This window comes from Ixodes scapularis, unplaced genomic scaffold (genome assembly GCF_016920785.2).
Source record: "Ixodes scapularis isolate PalLabHiFi unplaced genomic scaffold, ASM1692078v2 PGA_scaffold4__175_contigs__length_147842914, whole genome shotgun sequence".
NCBI classification, from domain to species: domain Eukaryota; kingdom Metazoa; phylum Arthropoda; class Arachnida; order Ixodida; family Ixodidae; genus Ixodes; species Ixodes scapularis.
Genome location: NW_024609879.1, coordinates 122,639,693 through 122,659,150, shown reverse-complemented (window position 1 = coordinate 122,659,150; position 19,458 = coordinate 122,639,693). Strand labels below are relative to the sequence as shown.

General features: G+C 45.4%; 1 protein-coding gene across 1 annotated transcript; it reads right to left on the bottom strand.

Moving 5' to 3' along the window:
* Positions 1–210: 210 nt before the first annotated feature.
* On the bottom strand, positions 211–16,792 carry LOC8039191. The gene is made up of 7 exons (XM_040499688.2): positions 16,645–16,792; positions 9,184–9,336; positions 6,144–6,434; positions 4,691–4,810; positions 3,799–3,969; positions 2,589–2,780; positions 211–305 (listed from the first exon to the last, which is right to left on the bottom strand). The coding sequence occupies exons 1-7, from the start codon at positions 16,790–16,792 to the stop codon at positions 211–213; spliced, it is 1,170 nt and encodes a 389-aa protein (XP_040355622.2).
* Between the last annotated feature and the right edge of the window lie 2,666 nt (positions 16,793–19,458).

Sequence of the window (19,458 nt, the reverse complement as noted above, 5' to 3'; positions counted from 1 at the left end):
AATACAACCGTTACTACTGAGCAACAATAAACAATGTTTTGCTTTTTTTCATTTTTTAATGCTCATTTGTCACATACATTCAAATAAAGAAGTAAATAAATAATAACGTAGAATAAATAAATAGGTCTTCAAATAAATAAAAGGATCGCACATTCTTTCGGCGCACTTGCTGGTCCGTCCGTCTCCGCCGTCCACCCATCCATCTGATGGTCAGCACCTGTTCTGTTTGTAGTTCAAGAGGAAGCCACGGGCATTGAGAGCCCCGTCGGAGACGAATCTAACCAGGAACGGGCCCGAGGACGTGTCTGCAATGTATTCGAAGAATATGCTTGAGATATCTTCCAGCTATTGCATAACGCGACACAGCTAGCGCGGGCACGATACAGGCGTTTCATAGCATATTAAGTGCTCAAACTGCTTAGTGGAAACAAAATGAAGCCGCTACGTGAGAATACAGTACTGCAAGTGTTTCCGATCGCATGTAAACCAAGGATCGGGTGTTTTTTTGTTGCTTTTTTCTTTTTTATAAACGTGTTACGTAATCTACTGAAGTACATCAAACAGTATGATGTGTATAACCGAGTACAACCAGTCATTACAGGCCAACGGTGGAAAGCTCCGCTGAGACAGCGATTTTCTATAGTGTTCGTCATCATGCGGTCCATGATAGTTCCCCTGTCAGCTAGCGCCGCAGAACCCAGCAATCCTGCGGGCTCAAATCCACACCGCTGCTCGTTTCGATCCGGGCAACGCTACTAGAACAGCTCAGTTGGGAAACTGCCATAGAGCCTGCTCTGAAAAAGTGGCGCCGCTCCGTACTCGAGAACCGAGCTAATGGCGATCGCAACGCCGCCATTTCTCCCGCAGCGGCCACTCGGGGAACTGCACGGCTACTTGTATTGAACATGGTTAAAATCACGCACAAAGAAACGAGGACAAACGAGGAAGGAACACAGAACACAGACAGGCGCGCTGTCTGTGTTCCTTCCTCGTTTGTCCTCGTCTCTTTGTGCGCGATTTTAACCATGTTCAACGTTTACCAACTCGCCCAACTTACTACTCTTCTACTTGTATTGGTTCGGGAGTTTCGTTCACTGTTATTGTTCTATTTTGGCTTTAATGTGCCATTTTGGCGAGGAAACATATGCGGACAGCAGAGTCGTCTGCTTCTTTTTCTAGGAATTGCAGCGACGTCAGAACGACGCCGAGTTCCGGTTCGCTCTGATTGAAGGATAGTGGGTAGAGCTCAAATCAACCTGTCTCGAGGTTTAGCCATTGCCCTTCAATCAGAGTCAATCAGCGCTCGGCGTTCTCACGTCACCACAATCCCTGCAAAAGGAGCAGATGAACTTGTTCTCCGCATACGGTGGGGTTTGAGAGATGCCACCCCGTCTCCCAAGCGGACCCGCCGACGCGCTGCGATCTGCAAACGAAATTAGGACGCGCCCAGGTAGGGACGCGCTACCTGAAATCAGCGGTGAGTAATGGTTGTATAAAATCAATATTTGGCCGAAAAACTTTGGAGCGCAAGTTCGTCCGCTTTTTGTGCAGGGGTTAGGGCGACGTCAGAACGATGCCGGCTGTGATTGGCTCCGATTGGAAGGATAATGGGTAGACCTCAAGCATTGATGTCTACCCACTATCCTTCCAATCACAGCGAATCAGAACTTGGCGTCGTTTTGACGTCACCGCAAACCCCTGCGCAAAAAGCAAACAAACTATACTCCGCGACAACTTTTCTTGGCAATGCAGTGGAAGGTACAGGCCCGCGTCCCCCCTCCCATTCTGAGTGTACGCAGGCTGTCCTCCTCCCCCAATTCCGGGGAGAGGAGGAGAGCCCGCGCACACTCAAAGTGGGAGACGGGACGCGGGCCTGTACCTTCCACTGCATTGCCAAGAAAAGTTGTCGCCGAGTATAGACATTTTCCACAGGAGCGCCGCCATCTTGAGTTGTCGTCACTTCCAATATGGGCGACGACAAGACAGTAATACGTTTCAACCTGTAACTAGTAAAATAATAGAGGGGAGCCAAAACGAGAATGTGTAACGGTTAGGCTTATATCCTAAATGTCTTCTATTGGCGTGGTGACGGCTAAGTAATGTTTTCGCCCATACTGGAAGTGACGACAATTCAAGATGGCGGCGCCCTTGTGAAAAAGGTCTATAGTCACCGACAGCTTAAAAAAAAAAAAAAAACAAGGCGTGGTTTGTTACGTTTACGATTTCTTGGCTCGTGATTGGCTCATGAGCATTCTTATCAGCTAATGCCGCAATCAAATTGGCTGTGACGCGATAATGAGATGACCGAGACTTGACGTCAAGGTCCATATAGCGGTGGTTCTGCACTGACTAAATGTCTTATCTATAAAGTGGAGACACCACAGCAGACGCTCAGGGGAGGTGACTAACTTCCCACTGGCTACAAATACACACATCAAAATTCTTCTTTGTTTTAATCGTTTCTTTTTAATTGGACAACGATTGTTTAAATTTGATGTCCTCCAATTCAACGCGTGCGCTGTCTTTTGCGCTATATTCGTATCATTCGACTTCCAGAGGCTTACCAAAGGGACCGTGGAGGTACTCACCTACAACAGGAGCGTTCACACTGGGGTTAGTCGCGCCGGCGTCCGGATTTAGCCTGGTGCCGCAGTAGCGAACGCCGCCCAACAGAACATAGTCCATGGGACACTCCACCATTCCAACACCCGCTTCGGTTTCGGCGACGGTGGGGGCGCTGTTGGCGTCCACGTTCTGAATGACGTAGGGCACGTCGTCTCCTGGAGTTAAATGTGTCAGATCAGCGGGGTTGGCGCAAAACCAGCTATATACGGTCAGTAAACGGTCCGCCTCCATGAGCACGCGCTCATTTGCATTCCACCGGACTCAGTTAGCTTCACGAACCACCAAAGGCAGAAGGCTCGCGCTCAGGGTGGAGCATCTACTGAGTTCTTATCTTGTAACTAACTAAAGAATGATCCAAGCCCGTGCGCGTGAAATTTGTAGCCATCACAGTAAGATCGAGCGCAGACACAGATCAATCAGTCGAAGGATGCTCACTCAGTCGAAGGACGCTCGGGGTCAGGCTCTAACCCATTTCCTGAGCTGGCACCGTCCCAGTGCGGTGACGTTGCATAGAGGTAGGAAAGCTGTTCCCAGATTGATCTAACCTCTTACGAAGGTTAGATAATGTCATTACGTTACGTGTATCTGGGGAAGCCCGTAAACAGCCTCCTCTGGATCCACGTAATGTCATATCACACTGATGGAGCCAACTCAGCAGCCGATGCCGAGCACGACAGCAGGAGGGCCAAAGACGCAATGACCAAACACGAGGCCATGGCCGAACGGTGACGTCGCATGCACTCGTGTCAAGTTTATGCTTGCGCTCAACCTCACTGTGAGGACGTCAAAATTCTATAGCGTGGACTTGGATTATTTAGCTGCCCTTAGGTTCAGGCGCGCTGGCAATCCTGCAGACCATTCGGGCAAAAAAAAAAAACGTATAACACCAGGTTATCTCTGGGAGCATTCTTGACAAATTCGTGACCTCAAGATACCATCTCATACCTGGCCAGAGATGGAACGTCTTTTATAGTGACCGCGTCGGGAGGCGGATTTGATTGAGTGCCATAACGTTTGGATGAGACAGATAATTGAGAGATGTGTATATAGGAAGGTGGATGAAAATCTCGACCTCGTAACATGGTTCCCCGGATCAAGTGTGTCTTCTATAGTGTTAAAACGAATGGGGTGCTTCCATTAAAAAAAAACAAAAAAAAAAAAAAAACGCCTTGCCTGGCACGGTGTACGTCTGCGAGCAATAGCCGGCCTCCTTGCGAAAGCAGATGCTGTAGTCGAGGTTATTGAAGTAGCCCATGCGGGGGGGAGTCAGTCGGGACTCGAGGTAGTTGAAGCTCGTGAAGTTGCCCGACGGACCAGTGTAGTACTGTAGGCAGTTTGGGGGCGCTGCAGGGGCAAGGCGGGCAGATGTAGAGCGATTGAGGTATGTATGCCTCTTTTATTTTGAATTCTCCAAAGTATTGCATCTTTGTGAACTTCTTACACAACCCGGGGACTACGAATCCTCATCACACTTTGGATCACGTTATTGTCACACGTCGATACCTAACACACATCAACATTCTTTAATGAAAAGTCATTTAAAAACAAATACCAAAATCCAAGTGTGGTTGAATTCAAACACAAAGTCCCCACCCCTTCCCCCCCTTCCCCCCCCCCCCCCCCCCCCGCCCCCGCCCCAGAAAAAAAGAAGAAAAAAGCTTTTACTTTTGATGTCACGTGTAAAACTGTCCTGTAGTTTGTGACATAAATAAAGTTTTTTTTTTTTTCTGGTTTACGCTCATCTTTTTGTTCATATTGAAATTCCAAAACAGTTAGCTGTTTGTTTGATTTGATTATTCTCTCAGGAGTTTTATCTTTTATTTTTATATACAGAGACGGCACTCTAACCATAGTTATCTAAATTATAACGGCAGCAAAGCAAATTAAAAATGCCTATGACAAAATTTCAACTAAAATATTGTTGGTCGGTATGTATACCTTTTTCTATGAAAGAGAAGATATAATCTTTATAAGGACACAGTACGCCCTAAGCGACCCAATCTTTACCGGATTCCTAAATATTGATCACATATATCGTACACCTACGTCAAGTATTATATATTACCTCTTGTTGGGCTATCACACTTGATTTGAGATATTCTGATGTTCCAGCGGCTGTTTCTTTGGCCGTTGGTCTCCACAAAAATGGTCACTGGTCCAGGAGACATGTCGACGTCCAAGTAGACTGCACAGACATAAATTATAGGCAAGAACTCAAACGTAAATATGCCAAAATTATTTATTGGGCTAGTTGGGTAAACATTAAATGAACAAAGAATGACGGCGAAAGGAAAAATTATATTTGGTAGCTAACAACGTACGTTAGTTGCTCTTGTCCTGTCTTCTTTGTGTGTCCTGTGCACTTTCTGTTTGGGTATATTAATAGACAGATCTCACCAGCCAGTTTGACTACGCCACCGCTGCCGCAGTGCATCGAGGGAACTTTAGTCTTTCTGCGCGTGCGACAACGCCGCTGGAGCTCTGTGCGTGTGGAGCACGAGACGGCACGAGCTCTCGCATGCACGGCCGTCCGCCTGCTATGAACTAAAGTTATGGCGGCGTCACGCATGCGCCGAACGCTTAGTGAGATCGGTCTATTGAACCTGCAACCTAAATGCAGAATTATGTCTTTAATAACCACCGGGACTCTCGCCCTCAAATAATTCACGCTAGCCTTTCAAGATATCATAGCTCTAGATAAAGTTCAGGTAGAGTAAATCAATAAATATTCATTTATTTATAAGTGTAACAATGCTTTTTTTTTACCGTGTTGATTTATTATATAATAAATTGTCGCAACTAGGATTCTCTACAATTGAAGAATGGGAGACGTGGTATTAATTGCCTAGCATTATTGCAAATTTTGTCCCTCTTTCCGTGGCCCCGGAGAAATGTACGTTGCTTTATTGATTGTCTCTTCACTGGACACGCACTTTTTTTTTTTCTTTTAATGTCCAAGAATCGGCGGTACTGTGTTCATTTGTATGCTATCTGACTTTTGAATAAAACAAATAATTTGTGCATGTGGAGTGGTGGAGTCCAAGTTTGAGAGATTTTGCATGTCCCGAATTTCTCGTGTCCGCTGGTCGTACTTGATGCCTGGAATACGTCTCCTACTGGTGTGTTTAGTGCGGCCTCACATGTGATCTTTGGATTACCACCCAATGACGTCAAAGAAGTATAATGTCCGCGATCCTGCCGGTTGCACGGTAGTGGAGGCGAATGCGACAGACGCCTGTTCTGCTGTTAGTTCGCCCTCGGTCCAACCGTCCACGGAAGTTCCTACAGCAGCAAGTAGGGGTGCCTCGACGACAGCAGCACTGGCGTTCGTTCGCCTTTTTCGTCAGAACTTCTACGATCCACCGCCAGGATCGCGACATCCGACAGCGTGACAAGCTGGCACCTGTGACGTCATTAGTTGTGCAATTCGAGACCACCTTTATTGCATGGAAGGGTCAGGGCGCTAAACACACCACTCAAAGACGCGTTCCAGGCACCATAGTGCATGGTATACTGACCGTGCTGTCCCGTATTGAGGCCACACAGATCGGGAACCACGCTGTTGGCGTTGTGCCCCGTCACCAGGAGGCGCTCGTTGTCGCAGTTGCCCACCGTGGGTCGCTCCAGGTCGAATTCCTCAAAGTCCAGGCGAATCTGACACACGCGGCTGCCGTGTTTGACCACTTGCACCGCGCAGCTGGACTGCGCAGGCGTCATCATCATCATCGAGCCGGACGCCGATGCGTGAAACCCGGGACTTGTGAAGTAGGTGCCGTTCAAGGAGACGATGGACCCGCAACTGGCACTCACTGGAGGCGTTGAAACAAGCGAAACTAAATTGGTTTGTAATGTTGAGTGTGTTGGTTAACTTGTAGTATTTATTTCGTTTTGTTTACTTTGGAAAATGGGTAAGGCTAACACTGCCTGACGATGCCCGTGTTCCTCAAGGCTGCGGTTCACATATCTACGTTTTAATAGACTGTATGGAAACCACTTGTGATTGAGTACGACGAGAGAAAGCACTGCCGTCATCTGTCGGGTAGCTTGGAACACATTCCGACCTGCGTATATATTTCCACTGTGTGCTCGAATTAATTTTGTCAATGTTATAAGGGACCGTTTGACGTAACTAGTGTGTAGAGTTGATCTCCAACAGATACCCTGACAGACAACCTTGAATCTACACTCGGTAACAGGTTAAGAACCCGGTTGAAGAGCCGCATTTGGCGCAAGCTTTATGCCTTTGATAACACCTGGTGATCGCATGGGGAAACAAAGCCCAGCGTAAAGCAACGAGCGCGTTCTGGAGGCTTGACTTCCGGTATACTCCATACCGGAATTGTTTCAGGGCTAGCCCGATAGATGATGCCAGTGTACCAATGTCTTCCTAGTGTTCTCTCGTCACTAGCACATACGGGCGGTTACAACGCAGTCGATTACACCTATACGCAATTGTGTGAGCCAGCCTTTTCAAGTTTGCACAAGTATACATAAATACAGGGAAATCACATTCAGGTGAAAGTTACAGGCACAAACGGAATGATTGTAATGAGTAAACAATAGTGATGTAGTGTCGATTTGCGCATTTTATTTTATTTGTGTAAAATCAGGTTTGCCGTGTAAATTAAATTGTGCAGGACGAATGAGGTGGGTGCAAAAAACGACTAACTGGTGTCTTTTTTTTAATTTTTTACCGTTACACGGGAGTGATTTATCGGGTGAGATTTGGTGGAACGATCACCGACGTGGAAGCCGATAGTGAACTACATGATTCTGCGGTGGACCGGTTAGGGAATACGTCAGCGTAAACAAAATTTGTTTTATTAGTTTTGCTTGTTTGTAGCGAACATTTAGTTACCAGTGGAAGCTTGTGACGTAGTTCACAGTAAACATTGAAGAACAAACACCCAACTTGCCCATGCAAAATTAAATGGTGCTTACTGATTGCAGTTGGGTTCGAGGATAATGAATTAAATATGAGAAAACTTTATTCAACTGCGAGGAATGAATAACGAGCGCCTGCTCAACCATACGTAGCAACAAAAGCTTGGAGGACGCGTGTTTAACCTGATTTGTGGCCTCAAGGATGCGATTGAAGAAACCCCGTTTCTATCATAAACAGTACAACTACTTCCGTTCTGCGGCTATAGCAAAATAATGCGAAGCAAATTAATACCAATGACCACATTTACTGTTCAAAAGCCATTCCGTTACTTAGAACCCATATCGTGCAAGTCTGGTGTTAATCACGTGCAAGAATGTAGGAAATTAAGAATTACTAAAAAAATTAAATACGTTTACAATTCACTGTAATGCGAAATCAGAGCGCAGCTCATGAGGAGGAGGAGGCCGGGCATGGAGGGAAGCATATAACCCTCCTCCTCCTCCGTACCATCTCCTCCTCCCCTCCTCGTCTCCCACTCATCCTTCTCCTCCATCCCCTCCTTTCTCAATTCGGTTTCCCCGCGAAAGTTAGCGGGAAAAAGGACGTCAGATGACTTGGTGTCCCGTCACCTATGAACAAATTCAGTTTCTCCGTTCGATTTAGCGGGAAAATTGACGTCACGTGACCTCAACACCAGTTCAATTCCCCAAATTTTCTGCCAAATTTAGCGTGATTACGCCGACGCCGACACCGCAAAACACGGAAACGGGTGCCTAAGAGCTGCGCTCTAAAAAAAGAAAACACGTGTAATGAAAGTTATATAGAAAAGCGTATAGTAAGTGACAGCGTAAGAACCCAATAGATATGCTCCACCTCGAGCGCGTGCCTTCTATCTTTGATAACACTTCAACCAAAGTCCGGTGGAAGGTACCAAGCGTGTGCTGGAGACCGAGCTTCTACTGAAACCTCAGCCTATCACCAACTGTAATAATCTTTGTGGCTCCAGTTTCTTTATGGCCACGGATAGCATCTGTCTCCGATGCTTTTATCTGATTAGGTCGCAATTTCGCTGGCTGAGGAGGGATAATAAGAACCTTTGAACTTGCCACAGCCTGAGTTTCTTAAACTGTATACTTGGCTATAAACCTTTCCATCGCTTATCACACCGGCGAAAAATGCTGAGTAACTGAGCTGTGGGCGCATGCGCAAAGTCTGATATACTACCGAGCAGACTTACGATGAATGCTAAGAAGGCGTTCCACAGCTCATAACATACAAGGATAGCTGTGCGCAGAAGACGATTTTTTTTTTGGAAAGATCTATAGATGATTCTTAATTTCGGTAATTTTCGCAAGACTTTCGCGAAAATTCCCAACTTCCCCGAGCGAAGTCTTGTATGTTCCTCCTTGCCACCCGCTGTATCTACACGTGATAGTGAAGAGAGCAAGAGCGTAGCGCAGTTGCTCGCCTGCGCTTTCCCGCTCGCTGAGGTCTCAATATCGTCGTCTGCTACAACCGGTTGTACCTAGGGTTCTCGGCATTCCTTTTGGCACCTGCTACACGCTTTGCAAAACATCGATTAATCCCGTTGACGTAGCCTATTCCCTTCGCAAATTGTCGCCACTGGCACAGGCACTGCCACCACCCATAGAAAGACGGCAGCCAAGACCAACACGAGCAGCAGACTCCAAAGCCGTAGGCGCAGGGGCCGTAGGCAGTTCCTCCCCTGTCGATGCATTCCTGGTAGCCGTAGCAGGTGCCGTCCTGACCCCAGCTGCCCGTGCACAGGAAGTTTGGAAACCGGACCACGTTGAACAGCTGCAGGACTGCCAAGGCAACGCAATGACCAAAGGACGGAAGCATTAAGGGAGGTCAACCATGCTTGGTGGCCAATTGGTTACAGTGGATGGCGTATGATTCAACCTGGAGTCACAAAATTAGGTTCGCTTTAGATTAACAGCACTGCAGCCAAGCATAGATAAATGGATCGATGTTAACGACTGTACCCTTTATAACGGCCGGTAACTTGTGCCACCTATAGCCTAGAGGCTAACCATGCTCAAAAAAAAAAAAAAGATGTACACTATGGTTTTGGTAGGGCAAATGACAAATCAGTTATTTACCATCTTGAGCAGTATCTTGATGGCTCCAATCAGTGCACTGATGTAAATCAAATGTGGTTAAGATTCAAGTATGTTGTAGCTAGTAGGTCATTGTCGTTCCAACTTCATCCCCTCCCCCCCCCCCCCCCCCCCAAAAAAAAAAAGGAAATAAGATAAAACGACAGAACTTGTGGATCACGTGTGAAATTTTGCACACTAAAAGGACGCTGAGAAGGCTTCGCAAGCGCCGTTCTAACGATGTAAATCAGCACGCTGGGAACCTAAAAAGAATAATAAAGTTGGCCAAAGACGCATTCTATACAAAGACAGTACCTGAATATGTGTTGTCTAACGCCGTAAGGTTTTGGCGTCACATATCACCAACAAAAAGTGTCATTAAACAGATATGCATCGACGGCGACTTAGTGAGTGACAGGGCAATAATAGCAGTTAAGTTCAACAATTTTTTTTTTCAGTCCGTGTTTACAAGAGATTGAAGTCAGCATATTATTATTCCATCTGCTGATGTCACGAGCAGCCTTATATCTGAGGAGGGTATTGTTTCATTGCTCCTTTCACTCGACGGACAAAAAATCGCCAGGACAAGATGGCTTGCAGATGGTTTGCCTACTTAAAAAGATATGCGGAATGAGTTGCCAAATACTTCGCAAATATATTTTCAATGTCAATGAAAGATGCAGCTTTGCCGAATGCCTGGCTGGTCGCTAAGGTTGTCCCCGTAAAGAAAGGTGGCAAAAGTGACTCAGTAGATAATTATCATCCTATATCAATGACGTGCACTGCCTGCAAGTTACTGGAACACATCATAACTAAACAACTCTTTTCTTTCCTAGAACTGCATAATACCCTAAACCCCAAACAACATGGTTTCCGCAGCGGCCTGTCAACGGCAACACCCTTAATTGAATTTTGTCATGAATTATTCACTTACGTTAATACGCGTAAGCAGGTTGATGCAGTGTTCATTGACCTCTCGAAGGTTCGACCGAGTACCTCACCGTAGACTAATTAAGACATTAATAGACCTCGTAGTTCCTTCATGTCAGACTAGATAGGTTAATGCATACCTTTCAAACCACCAACAGTTCGTGGATGTAAATGGTACCTTTTCAGAATTATTGGATGTTTATTCGGGGTACCCCAAGCGTCCGTCCTGGGGCCTCAGGTTTTTTGGTCTATGTTAACAGCTTGCTCCAATCCACCACTGATAGTCCTATTAAGTTAAGAATGATTGCCGATGATTGCGTTATTCACACTCCAGTTTCTACAATACAAGACTAAATAAAAGTGAGGGATGTGTTGGCAAGTATCGCGTCTTGGTGTCGTGAGGATAACATGATGACTAATATTAGTGAAGCTCAATACATGCTTATTTCAAGAAACAAAAATGTCTTAAACTTTGGTTATAAGGTTGATAGCGTACAGCTGACGAAAGTTAACAGTTATAAATATTTGGGAGTGATTTTATTAAGTGATCTAGGCTGGAAAAAGCATGTGGAGTATGTCAAGAAGCGTGCAAGAATTTGGGGTACCTTAAAAGAACGCTTGGAAAATCTTCCCTTTCTGTGAAAATTCTTGCATAAAAAATCAATGATTAGACCTGTCTTACAATACGCGTCTGCAGTGTGGAGCACATGCAGACCTCTCTGGTCAAAAAACTCGAAGATGTCCAATCACTAGCGGTGCGTATAATGTTTCAGAATTCAGACGGACCACATCTGTCGCGGGACTTAAAACGAGAGCCAATATAAATCCTCTCGCAAACAGAAGATCATGACAACGGGTCAAGTTGTTCTATCAGAGTTTCAAAAATGGTATAAAAATCGATAGCTCGAAATATTTAAAACCAACAGGCTTCTTCTCCGAACGTTTGCATTACTTAAAGACAGTAGCTCCTATTAATGCTCGAATAAATAGTTACGAACAATCTTTTCTTGTGCATACAACTTATTTATGTAATAGTCTTCCCGGTGATGTTGTTGACATTGATTCATTCTCTTCTTTTAAAAGATTAAGAGATCATTTTGTAGTGCTAAAAATGTTTTCGATTGCGATTTAATTATGAAGTTTAAGAAAAACAGATATGTGATTATTTTATATATATGTTACTATGTCAAATGTCAAAAAGAAGGGGGTGGATTAAGGTTTCGTGCATCGATTGTATAGGGAAAGAATTTTGTTGTTTTGTATGTTTTGTTTGTACGCTGTTCATATGTCAGTGTGCCCATTAGCAATGTATCACCCACTCCTGCCTTGGCCCTAAACTGGGTTGGCAGTATTGATATATAAAAAAAAGAAACCACAAGTATGATTCATCCCCTCCTCCTTCTAATCTAATATTTCCTCCGCCTCTGCATTTTTCGAACTATCACCAGGCTGTGTGGGATATCGCCAGGATGACCTTCGTTGTATCAAATCAAGGTTGCCAGATATCTCAAGGTTTGTCTGAAAACTGCCGAAAATACTTTTCTGAATATTAGCTATCGCCAATTGCACCCGCACTGCACTAAACCAAAATAGTGTACCGATACATAAGCTTAGCTGTTTTAGGTGCCTTAGTCTAACCTGCAAGGTGACCTTGTGTTGCACTTTACTTAAACTTCTAAGGCGAACATAGTAAGGCACTTTTAATTTAAAGGGTGTGAGGAAATTTCCTTATAATTAGGTGATAAATAGTAGGGGATATGCGAATAGTAGTTTGAATTCTGTGTCATCCCTTGCTTGAAGACTGAATAGAGTCATGACCTTGCACTATGAAGGCTAAAAGTGACGCAGTTTTATTGAATTCAAACCACTGTTCGCACACCCCCTATAATATGACCCCATAAGTTTTTAAAGATTAACTGTCTTGCTACTTCGGTGGCATTAACCTTTATCTGTATCTTTGCGAAGAAATTTGCCAAGCCACAAGCAGTGGTATCAATTTAGCTGTGTTCCTGCTAAATTTAGCAGTTTTATGAGTTGTATAATTGGATAAATTACCTTTATGCAGGTGTACTAATATTTAGTGTTTTTGAAGTTGTGTAAGCTTTTTGTTTACGGGTGGTCTAAAATGATTTCCAGTTTGCACTAGTGCCACGAAATGAGCTACGCCTAGAGTATCGGCACTGTGTTCCGATACTCTAGGCGTAGATACTCTAGGCGTAGGAAAATTGTTTTCAGTGGGAAAGACCCTTGCGACGCCGTCGAGATATTTTACGGCAATAAACATTAAAAGCATGATTTGAACTGATTTGTGCGTCGATGCATGAATTCGTTTTCCAAGTCTATCAGATAGCATGGGCCCTGTAAACTATGCGCAACAATTGAGAAATAAAATATGGAAGCAACATGATTCTAAAATTTGGGGACAGGTTACTGGAGCTTCCAAGTGACGTCAGTCTAGTCAGATACACCTCTAGTAGACGATAGAACTTTTTGCAGTGCATGTGAATTTGCCCACTAAAGCTTTGAACCTCCAACAAATATTGCGCAAAATATAAGAATTATGAAGATTATGTACCTCGGCAGGTATGGCTAGACAACACACCTGCAAATACCTGATATAACAGTAAGCGGACATCGTTATGTGCATAGAAACATTCTAAGTCAAACAGCTAAACTCCCTTTTAAGGAACGTTTTATTTGATGTGCTGCTATTGAACTAACAGTAAATAGTGTTAATAAAAGTCACTTTTGAAATTCCCTTTCAATTTAGTGGTTTTTGAGACTCCTTTAGCGGGTTTTATATTCATTTTTGAAAATTGACAACATTACGCGCAGCGCCTAGGCATTTCTAACAAATGGAAGAATTTTCAGGTTTGACCTTTATTTGCGCTATGTGGAGCGTAAGTTCGTCTGCCTCTTGCACAGGGGTTGCGATGATGTAAGAACGCCAAACTGTTCTTGGCTGATTGAAAAAACAAAACAAAAAAAACATGGGGGGTAGACTTCCAGGCATCTAACATCGAGGTCTATACCGACTATACTTCCAGTCAGAGCCAATCAGAGCCCGGCGTCACACTGACGTCACCGGAACTCCCGCGCCTGAAGCAGACGAACTTGCTCCCTTCATTCTTTCCTTGTCCAGCCGCTTTAAGACACCGTTCACAAGCTTCGCTTCCGCTAAATCACTGGCCTCGTCTTCTAACTTCGAGGCTATACTCCGTTTCACTCCAAGCCCAACAGCAACCGACGCTGCGATCCAACAAAGCCAATCACGTAGCGCCAAAAGTGCCTCGTCACGGTCCCTCGTTCCCTCTGTTGGGTTTGTTAAACATCAACTAATCACGCACGAAAAAAGAAGAACGCACATGCACTGTGCAGCACCCTGGCGACGCACTTTTCGCGCTGTTCCATTGGCCTCATTGAATCACAGCGCCGGCAGCGGTCGAACCTATAAAGGGAAACGGAGTAGAGTAACTCAACTCAATGACGTCACGCCATTGCGGTGGCGCTGCTGTCGATACTGCGCATGCGCAAACGCTTGACTCCTCCGCAATTTGGTTTCTTCGAACGCTCAGTGCCCACATGCGAGCAAAGCGGGATCGTTTGGAAACACTGCGTTGGTGTATACTGTCCGAACATCAACTATATCTGACATTTTCTCTATCCATGATCGGCAGACATTCAAAAGAAGTAAGAAAAACACAACAGCTGGATATTAAAAAAAAAAAAAAAAGAAGGTGCTTCTGATGTTGTGTTTTTCGTCGTTTCTATTGCTGTCGGGAGTCAATTCGTCAAAGTGACAACGTATGCGGGCAACCGCGATTTCTTAACATCCCCCCTGCTTTCGGTTTGACTTCCCCGACGGCAAGCAAGCGTTCCCAGTCTCGGGGTGGTGTGGAGAAGATGCTCACTTTTTGACAGCTGCCATCCCCTCCAGCAGCGACTGCTTCCATGTTGAAAGCACCGTGCCCCTCCCCAACTTCCTTCGCAGCCCTTCCCCTCCCCCCCTCCCCCCAAACTCCCCTCTTCGTTCACCCCCGAGCTGACAGCGTGGTGGAAGCTACGAGCCCCGCCGGACCAATCAGCCGCCTCCCTTTCACAGGCGGGCTCCGTTCTCTGCGCGTTGGTGGTATGGGCTCGAGTGGGTTCATGTGGCAAAAGACAGACGCGCGATTGGTTCATCAAGCACGTAGCTTCTACCGCACTGTCAGCTTGGGATCAAACGGAAAGTAGCTTCCCCGTCTCTACCTTCTCCCAAAGCACCCGTCGTAAAGTTCCCTTCTCCGCCGTTTCCCAAAGACCCCGTGCTTTTTTTTTTTTTCCCAGTTCGGTTTTTCTGCTTGTCATTCCCGTTTTTGTTTTAAAGTTGTTTTTTTATCGGTAGACACGCTCTGCCCTCCCAAAATTTGACCTGCCAAAACCTTAGACCGCAGTCGAATTTTTTTCTTCTGCTGATTCTTGTATTTGAGGCAGTGTACGCTTGCGTGTGCTTGTGTGTGTGTGTGTGTGTGTGTGTGCGATTTCGGAATCATCAATTTTGTAGAGACGGAAGCAAAAGAGGGGGGTGGATGGGGGGAAGGGAAACGCTAGGAAATCTGATGCCTGTCCTTCCGTGTTCGATAAGCACCAAGCTCGCTCCCTCCTTCGACGTGCCCGGCACCGCGTCTCCGCCTTTTTGGGGTCTCGTCTGCCACGTTCTGTTTCCCTTGACAGAAAACACCTGCACTCTTGATTGCGCTCTGTAGGGTAGCCGCAGTTTTATTTGTTTTATAACTGTAGCTCCTACATTCGAAGACAACTGTAGCCTCTATATATACTTTTTTGCTATGAACTTGGGAAAGCCAATCGCTGCAATCTACGGCGAAAGACGAGGCTAAAAATATGCTAAGAGCAACAAAAAAAAGATGCATGGTAAGTTGCTACGTAATTGTGTTGCGTACGTGAAACGTTCGCGCATGCCAAACGTTTTTGGTTTATCAACGCGCCTAGCCTGTTTAGCCAGACGCCTACGTTCACGGTGATCTTCTTCAGACTATTTAACGCGTGCCATGCGCACATTTGAAATGATAAACCTGATGGCCCAAAGTCTTCTGACCCACTCCTCCTCTCCCACTTCATCCACCTCTCCTCATTACTTCTACCCCTGGTCATATGACAACCCGTTAACCAATCAGCGTCGAGCTCCTCACTCCTCCTATCCCACCCGTAAACCAATCAGCGTCGAGCTCCTCACTCCTCCTATCCCACTCGTAAACCAATCAGCGTCGGGCCTCGCGGCCACGCTTTTATTCAGGCTTCACTCTTAAGGTTAACCTAAAAACGCTTCATGTCAAGTTTTTTTTTTTTTTTTTTGGCACTGCGCTTTACCTTTTATTATTGTCAGTGTCACAACGAAGAGTATTTCTTAGCTCCAAACATATTTTCAACCTCAAGTCTTTTGCGGGGAAGTAAACACTTTTAAACGGCCACACCAAAAGTTACTACATTTTTTTTTTCCTTTCTTTTTTCTTTTTCTATGGTTTTCTAGGGTTCTAGGGAATCTGGGTTTGGAGGCGCCATTTGCTCCTTGGTATGCTGTCGATCTGAGACCAACTAATTATGAAACTAAACTATGAGAGCTAAAATTGACGAAAAAATATACAGAAACAAGAGAACACGGCTGCCTGGCAGCGGCAAATAAATAAATGGGAAAGCGCGCGTGCATGACAACGTCCAAGGAAAAAAACGTCTAGCTGACGAGTTTGCGCTTCTTTCTTGATCGTGGGTTCTAGAGATTAACATTTTATTTTATTTTGTCTTTTTTGTAATATAACGCTTAATTGTACAGCACTACTGACTTGTAATCACGAACTTGTGGGTAATTCATTAACTTCAGAAAATAACATTTGTAATAGATACAGGTCGTAACGCCAGAACGTCACAACTACTTTTGCAGCCCACTCTCTTTTCATGGCAAACTATAGCGCATGCGACGCCTAAATAGGCTGTAGGTGTGTCATCAGAAGTGACCGGACTAAGAGTGTACCTTAAGGACACGGGGTTTAGGAGAGTAATGGCCCCCACATTTCCGCTTAATTGACTCACAACGGCTGTTCTTGTCCCACGGAGGTTCGGACCTCCAGCGAGTAGACGCTCGAGAACCATAGGACGGTATCCAGTAAGGTTCCACTCTTGAGGACTCACAGACGATGACAACCAGCAGCACTTCGGCGACCAGGACGAACCTCCACATCCTCACAACTGCCGGCTGAACACAACGGGTGGCGCTTTCCAGCTTTCGGATCTTCTGAACACCAGAGGCGCAAGAAGGCCGCAAAGACGTAACGCGCCGAGTGCGAAACTCCGGCAAGTTATGGCGTGTTAGAAATGTCAGCTTGAGTACGTCCGGGCTGCATCCCGGCCTTCGTCACTTTGTGGTCCAAGGAGGAACGGAACAACGCAAGCGGCGTTTTCGTGCATGCTGTTTCTTTGGATGGCTGCAGTTTCACAATGGAATTCCTTTATTCCGTATTCAAAGATTGCTCGTTTTGTTGACAGGAAGCCCCTCCCACCCTTCCTCGGCAACGAGGAGGTGTCTTCTTTTTGATAACCTTGCTTTTTTATTCGTCTCGGCCCTGCAAGTCTGGGCGACAAAGCACTTTGCCAGTCGTGAACGGAGGACTCGTGGACAAACTGGTGCATCACCGTATTTTTGGTTTTGTGGCGTCATTTTCTTTCTTAATATAACGTTGCGATTCCCTTAACCGAAAAATTTCAACACAAACATTATTGTACTGTAGCTGTCAATATTTTATGATATCTGTTGTTTTTTTCCTTGACATTAGAATCCGTCAATGTAATACAACTTTGAACTGATAAGAACTGTTCACACTATACGAAGGAAAAATAAACACACTTCGTGTTTTATGGGTTTTTTTTTTCTCGTGACCTCTGGACGATCATCAGTGTTGTTATTGTTAGTTCACGGCCTAGCTTGATTGGATGCAACATAACTCGATCATTGTTCTAATGTTAGCATTTTGATTGTTCCACACAGCTAAATTATCTAAACAAAGGGAAGTCTTGTTTTTCGAGCCCAAGGCAATACCTACATCACCAAAGATATACTCCAAAAATTTTACCTAGAAATCTAGTGTGTGCCGTTATCCTGTGTCCTTTTTAGAAACAGCCAGCGTCCAAAGAAGGAATTTTCTATCCGCCAAGAAAGTGAGGGAGAGAGTGAGATGAGAGGGCGAAGGGACGTCAGAACGCCGAGCTCTGATTGGAAGGATTAGGGGGTACACCTAAAGCTTGCAACCTTGGTCACCACTGCACTCGTCGAACCCGTTCGATTGCGAGAGCCAGAAGCCGGACGCCTGTATACCGCGTTTTAACGCGTTCGACGAGTGCAGTGGAGACAAAGGCTGCTCGCTTTAGCTCTACCCACTAATCAGGCCAACCAGAGCTCGGCGTTCTGACGTCTTCTCGCGCTCTCGTCACCCCCTCTCCCTCACTTTCTCGGCGCATTACCTTTCTCTCCCTCTCGTTATCACACATTTCGATAAAACGCCTAAACTTGATTCAAGCCAGTTAAGCTAAGGTGCTTCAAGATAGCTTATATCATGACAAGCACCCCTGTTCAGTCTGTTTGAAAGAATTCGTCACATTCTTGTTTGCCAGGTAAGGTTCCATTCCATTCTATTGAGTCTGCAGCCTTTACCTGAATGCATCTCTATAGCATGTCGCCCTCTTTTAACATTACTTCCGCTCTATAAACCAACACATTGCTTTGTACCGCACAGAAGCCGCACAGAGGAAAAAAAAGCCGAGTTGCATTAAATATTTGATTCAACATGTCTGAAGTATATAGCATTCTGCACCCCTGCATTGGAACTGCAGCTTCTGCGCTAGCGCAGTGTGGTGCAGCAAGATTAAAAGAGTAGAATATTTCGCAAGAGCTACAGCCGAAACGTTGCGTTTTTTTAACCGCGTCCTGTATCAATGTTGATTGTCTCGTATTTCTCGGGTGCTTCATGAACTGACAGTTCAGAGTGCAAAGTTAGCGTCAGTGGCGGGAGTTCCTTTTCCGCCCTTGCAACTGTCGTGGAATGGTTGCGCGAAAAATGAAGGAGGAACCTTCATGCATGTTTTATAAGGCTTTTTAGAGCTAGTCTGTACGAACTTGTATACTGACACGCTGGTATGTAACGTTAAGAAAAATACTAAAAACACGCGAATGTCTGGGGTAAATAAACTTTATACTGCTGATTTCAAAACCTCTGTGTCTCGTTCCTTCTGCCGCATATCACTGATGCTGGATTCGCACAATCATGAAAACTCACCTGCGGATCGGTCTGTCTCTTTTCAATCCTCATTCTATTTGAAATGAAAACACAATAGCATCCTTTCAAACGCGCCTGACTGTCCTGACTACCAGAACCTCCGGCAGCAGCAGCACCTTCCGCGACACGTTCGGACTTTCCTCGAATGAACCACTCCAGGCAACGCGATGGCCAACTCTCCCTGTGGAAGCTTGTGCGTGCCAAGGAGATCAACCGTCGTACGCGATCTCCTCCCCCTCCCCCTCCACCCGCTCCCCCAGCTAAGCCTAAGAGAAAGCCCTTTCTAATTAAAGAGTTTTCATTCATCCATTCAAACAAATCTATACTCCGTTTCGCCTTGAGACAGACCGCGGTCGAAGGCTTATGCGACACATATCACATATGCATAGACACACATACTAAAAACGCAAGGTCACGGCGTGCGCTTGATAGGTTTAGTCGGTCGTAATATACGCGCTGAAAGACACCGCACAACGTGACGTTAAGTTTTCGGCGGGGTTCGATTGGCTTCATTGGCTTGTACCGTCGGCAGTATACGCCCAGACTTGAGATGAAACGAAGTACGGTAGGTATACTA